At 65.8% G+C, this 5,494-nt stretch overlaps 2 protein-coding genes across 2 annotated transcripts; one reads left to right on the top strand and one right to left on the bottom strand.

Moving 5' to 3' along the window:
* Positions 1-185: 185 nt before the first annotated feature.
* On the bottom strand, positions 186-3,264 carry MNEG_13492 (hypothetical protein; the record flags this gene model as incomplete). Its single annotated transcript, XM_014038037.1, has 10 exons — positions 186-386; positions 803-865; positions 1,165-1,343; positions 1,581-1,686; positions 1,925-1,996; positions 2,171-2,249; positions 2,468-2,574; positions 2,804-2,860; positions 3,044-3,118; positions 3,202-3,264. The coding sequence occupies 10 exons, from the start codon at positions 3,262-3,264 to the stop codon at positions 186-188; spliced, it is 1,002 nt and encodes a 333-aa protein (XP_013893491.1).
* A 380-nt stretch (positions 3,265-3,644) lies between these two features.
* Positions 3,645-5,432, top strand: MNEG_13491 (hypothetical protein; the record flags this gene model as incomplete). Its single annotated transcript, XM_014038036.1, has 4 exons — positions 3,645-3,689; positions 3,913-4,008; positions 4,529-4,664; positions 5,305-5,432. 4 exons carry the CDS (start codon positions 3,645-3,647, stop codon positions 5,430-5,432), a joined length of 405 nt encoding a protein of 134 aa, XP_013893490.1.
* Positions 5,433-5,494: the final 62 nt, after the last annotated feature.

Here is a 5,494-nt window from a genome sequence, read left to right as displayed (position 1 = left end):
GAAGGGGGAGGGGGTCTCTTTCGGCAACCATGCAGGTGTGGTCGGACACGGGCTGCTGCCCTCGCTTCCCAGATGCGGCACGCGTCCAGGATCGCTGTTCCCCATGCACAGAGTCGAAATCCACCAAGGCAGGATGAACACGGACGCCTCTGGCAATGCAATAAACACCCATATTCATGATTCGCTCACTCCTGCAGCAGCGCCCCGACCTTGTCCCGCCACTGCTGCTCCGCCGCCGCCGCACGCCCCGCCGCCAGCTGGCGCTCACGCGCCGCCGCCGCGCGCGCGTCGGCGAGCTGCGCATCGGACGCCGCTGCCGCGGCCTGCAGCGCCAGGAGCTGGCCATGGGTCGCCTCTTGGGCGCGCGTTGACTCGTCTAGCTCCCCCTGGCAGCGAGGATATCAACGATCAAATCTGTCATGAGCTTGGCTGGTCGGAAGACAATTGCCTCATAGCCAGGCAGGATGCAAAAGAGAGGTGAGAGGTTTGGCACCAAATGCAGCATAACAGATTGAATCTGGGTCCGGCCAGGTTCCAGGGGGACCTTCTAGGGTTAAGAGCCAGAGCTGGGGTGCGACCAGATCGCGCAGGCCCCCAGGGGAGGATTACGTGATGCGCCCCTTGGGCCCAGGCCAGGCGCTGCGACGGCGGAACGGACACCTCCGCACCCGTCTTGGTGGGATGGCATTATGGGTCAGCACAACGCAGGCGGCTTTCATTCTCCATCAAAACTGAGCCGATTTCTTATCAGATCTGAGCCGATTGGATCAGATCAGATCAGATCAGATCACAGCACCCGCACCTGCAGGTGCCGCGCCTTGCGGGCCAGGCCCTCGGACAGCGCCCGCAGGTCGGCCGCCTCCGCCTTTGCCGTTTTTTGGGTCAAACAATTGTTGCGAGTGAGCAGCGTCAAGGCGCGGCGTGGCGGTGCGGCAGGACACCTGTCGACCGCATGCTTTTGAACGCTGAGCTCGCGGGGCGGTCAAACACACCATCCGACCGCGACCTCGATTGCCATCCCACCCCGCCAGCAGCAGTTTCCAGAAGAACGCATGAGCATCCAAAGCACACGCGGCCGCGGCTGGATGCGGCGGTGGGGTGGGGGCGGGAAGGGCAAAGACACCCCTCCCCCTGCCTGCGGGCGCCCGGCCGTATCGAACACACCTGCAGCTGCTTCACCGCGCGCCCCCCTCGCGCGAGCCCCTGCTCCCGCTCCACCACCGCCGCCTCCTTGGCGGCCCGCATCTCCGCCGCCTCCTCCCGCGCGCGCCGCAGCTCGGCCGCCGCTTCCTCGCCCTGCCGCCGCGCCGCGCGCAGCTGCTGCTCCAGGGACGCCGCGCGCTCTGCCGGGGGCGCGGAGAAACTAACGAGTGAGAGGGCATCCATCGCGGGAGCAAAACGGGGATGCGTCGCCGCAGCATGCGTCCGCCCCATGCACGCGCGCGCGCGCACTCGCCTTCCCGGCCTGGCAGCAACCTCGCCTGCCGTTTGCATCTCCTCAGACCGCAGGCGCCCAGAATTCGGGACCCCGCGCCCCCCAAACTTCCGTCCTGCACGCGGCGCCCCGCGCGCCCCCGCACCCTGCAGCTGCGCGTGGCCGGCCAGGCGCTTCCCGAGCGCCGCCTCGGCCGCGTCTGTCTCAAGGCGCACCAGCTGCAGCTCAGACGCGCGGCGCTGCTCTAAGGCCTGGGGTGGGTTTGCGTTATTCAAGGGTTGAACATTTTGATTGATATATGAAAGTTGATGAAACTGACGAGGACGGCTGCATGGAGCAAGCTACAAAGATGCGCTAGCAGCGCACTGCACGCGCCGGCAACCAGGGGACACATGCAGCCGCAAGCGCGGGTGCACAGGCACCGCGGGCGGAAAAGCGTCCGGGCCGAGGGTCGGGGTGGGGTCGGGGCGGGGCGAGAGGGGTGCCCACCTTGTGGGCGTTCTGCAGCGACTCGTGCTCCCGCCGCAGCCGCACAAACGCCTCCTGCGCCGCCTCCGCCTCCTGCGGCCGGCAGCGCGGGCGCGCGTCGGCGATGAGGCAGGCTCGGCCACGCATGAGCCTGCTGCTCCGCCGCGCAGCGATCACGCTAGTCGATTGCAGTCACCACCCTCGCCTCAACGTGATACCAATATCGGTGTTGATTCCCACTGACGGCCCCCACCCACGCGGGCCCACCTTTGCCAGCCGCTCGCACTTGTCCCTGTGGGGTGCCTCCACCTCATCCAGCAGCTGCGCCCGCATCAGATCCACGTCGCTGGGCCGCGGGCGCACGGTTTCGGAGGGGGCGTGACGACACGAGTTGTGAGACGGGCACGCGACGCGAGCTACGAGTTATGAGCGTCGGCGCCGGCACCATGGGGCCGCTGTCCGGGGCCTCTGCCGCTGCTAGGCCTGCGGACACCTGTCCCCGCCCCGACCCCGGGGCTGGGCGCGGGCGGTTCGGAGTGAGCCGGGGGCGGCGCAGGGCCTCACAGGGGCGGCGCGGCGCGCGCCAGCGCAGCGTCAAACTCCCGCTGTTTCTGCTCCAGCTCCTGCCGCCACGACTCGCACAGCTGCTGGTACTGCCGCTCTATGTCCACCTGTCGCGGGCAGAATTCAAACTCAGCGCAGTCCGGTGATTACGGAACAATCAATAACATCCGCCATCGACGCGGCCTGAGGCTGCTAGATTGTACTGCACCAGGTGTGTTGCCAAGCGCGCTTGCGCCCCGGCCCCAGTCCGGCCCGTCGGAGCTCAGCGGGGAGCGGTAAAATCCAAGGGGATGCATGGGTGGACCGGGCACGCTCTCGCTTTGGCGCGGCACCCACCCGCTCCTGCTTTAATGCGTCGTGCCGTGTCTGCAGCTGCGAGTGGGCGGCCGCCAGCTGCAAATGTGCGGACTTGAGCTACGAGGCCGCGCGGGGGGCAAGCAAGCGGTGGCGCGCCGGGCCGCCGACGGCGCGGGGAGCAAGTGGCAGCACAAGGGAAGGGATGAACACTAACACGCCGCATCTGCAGCCGACCGACGGGCCGGCCCGCGCCGGGTATCATGCGTGCGGGTCGCTCACGTTGTCAAAATTTTCAGCCAGCTGCTTGTTCTCGCGCTGCAGGTGCCCCAGCAGCTTGAACGCGCGCTGCACACCCTGCAGCGGGGGCGGCGCAGCGGCGTGTCGGCGGTCCGTTCGCCGCACGCCGTGGCTGCGGCCATCGCTTGCTTGGCACTTACGTCCGACTCCACGTCGCTTGCTTCCTCGAGCACCGTGCTCGAGGCTTCGCTGTGCGCCCCCATTTCGTTGCTGACCGAGCAAGACCAGTGCGCTCTGTTTGGATAATAGGATTGCAAGTCATCAGTGTCGATAGGCACGATATGTGTGAGAGTTTGTGCTGGATCATATTTCATGACAAAGCCGGATGATCAACAATCGTCACCCAAGATGGATGATGGAGCCGCTTGCGAGGGGGTTGAGACTCAGGGGGATTCTCTATCGCAACATAGGATATGATCGTCCACGAGCTCGCACCATTCGCCCGTCGCGTTGGCGCAAGCGATTGTATTCTCAGGCACAGCAGTGTCAGCTGCGGTAGTGATCTGAGTCGAACCCCCCTCCGGCTAGCGGCGTCTAGAGCGCGACTGTATAGGAGAGACAGCAGCTTTTGGTAGCCCATCCGATGGGCAACACCATCTCGGCGCGCAAACCCAAACGCTCCAAGATGGTGGGGACTTGGCGTGGGCTCTGGCGGTCATTTTCACGGGTCTTTCGAATGGTTTTTGCTGCACACGTGATCCTGTCTGCTAGGGCCCCCGCGGCTGGCAAAGGACGTGTGCCCGCTTCCAGTGCTGACGGGCGCTGTGTGCTGGCCACCAAGTGCGCCCTGCTGCGGCCCGCCTGTTGATCGTCGCGCCGCTGCACCGCGCCTGGCTGTATTATACCACCAGGCGAAGCTGCTGGAGGAGACCAGGCTCGATGATATCAGGTCGCAACAGAACATCACGACGCTGAAGGACAACGCCACAGTGGAGCAAGCCCTGAAGGTGCGGGGGGCCGCCCTGCTGCGCGCGCCACCAGCGGTCAAACGGTCAAACCCCGGCTGCCTCGAGCCGAACTCTGCGCCCAAGCGGCGTCCTGGGAGCGAACGCTCGCATGCGGCGCGGGGATGCGCGGCAGCTGCAGGGGGATGCTGGCGTGTGCAGCACAGGCCGCCCCAGGGGGGCCGAGCCGCCGGCCGCCTCGCCCCTGGCGCCGCTGCACGCGCGCGGCTCCCCCGGAAGCATTGTCAGCCCTCCACGCGCACATGCATGCATACGCCCTCGCATCGACACGCCTCCACTGCGGGTCTTCGTGCTCCCCCGCTGCTCCAGCCTTTCTCCTCGCGCATGGGCAAGCGTGTGCATACGCGTCACAGACACACACAAAAACAAACACATGTGTGTGCGCGTCCGCGATGCCCATCACCATGCCGCACCGCCGGCCTCCCCACCCCCGTCAGCCGCACCGCACTCAACCCAGTGCCCGCGCCGCCGCTGCCGCCCTCAACCCCCCTGGCCCTCTCAGATGCTCGCGTCCAAGCGCGTGCTGTCCGCGCCCGTCAAGCTGTCCAGCCCGCCGCCGGACGCGGAGCAGGGCAGCGGGTCCACCATCTTTGGGTTTGTGGACGTGAGAGACGTCGTCAGCAGCTTCTTCAACACGGGTGAGGGTGGCAACAGGATCAGGATTAGGATTAGGATTGTTAACGTTGGGATCAGGAGTAGGATTGCTGACCTAAGGATTACCAACAGGATTGCCAGCAGGTTGCTGTCAGAGGACGGCATTCTCATTGGCCATGACAGGGTGGAATGATGGGTGTTGGCGGTCTTTGAGGGTGGGGGTTCCCAGGGAGGGTGGCTGGATGGGTCTTGATGAAGGGTTTTCGGTGCCTCGTGGTGGCCGCTTTGTTGAGGGGCCGTGCGGTCGATGGGGTAAGGTGGGCAGGTGCTACGTCGGTTGCGCCGGGGCAGGCGCGGGCGAGCGTCTTTATCCTGATTATGCGCCCATGCATGGGCGGCGCGGTGCAACTACCGAGATCGGTGTGGGTGGTGGACAGACGGGGGTCCGCGGCGGCCATGCTCCGGGGCAGCACGGGCGGCTTGCAGCTGCGCAAAGGTGCCATCGGGCCTCTGCTTAATATGCCGCCATCAAACAGCAGCGTCTGCGGCCCTGCCTGCAGAAGGGTCGCCTTCCGCGCCAGCACCGTACGGCGGCTGGCCCCAACACACCCTGTCGCCACTCCTGTCCAACAGCCCGCCGCCTCCCCCTGTTCCTGCAACCCCTTGTCTTCTGATCGCCCCCAGAGCTGCAGGGGGTGGATCTCAAGAGCATGAAGATGCTGCAGCGCATGCGCATACTGGAGGAGAAGGGCCAGTCGTTTGCGCTGCTGGCGCTGAAGGACTTGCCCATTATAGGTGGGGGAGGGTGCTGATGTTTGTTTGTGTATGCGCGCGCGAGCGAGTGTGTGTGTGTGTGAGAGAGTGTGTGTAAGAG

This window comes from Monoraphidium neglectum (genome assembly GCF_000611645.1).
Source record: "Monoraphidium neglectum strain SAG 48.87 unplaced genomic scaffold scaffold03860, whole genome shotgun sequence".
NCBI classification, from domain to species: Eukaryota; Viridiplantae; Chlorophyta; class Chlorophyceae; order Sphaeropleales; family Selenastraceae; genus Monoraphidium; species Monoraphidium neglectum.
Note: the sequence above shows the minus strand (reverse complement) of the source record. Positions and strands in the feature narration are given on the sequence as shown.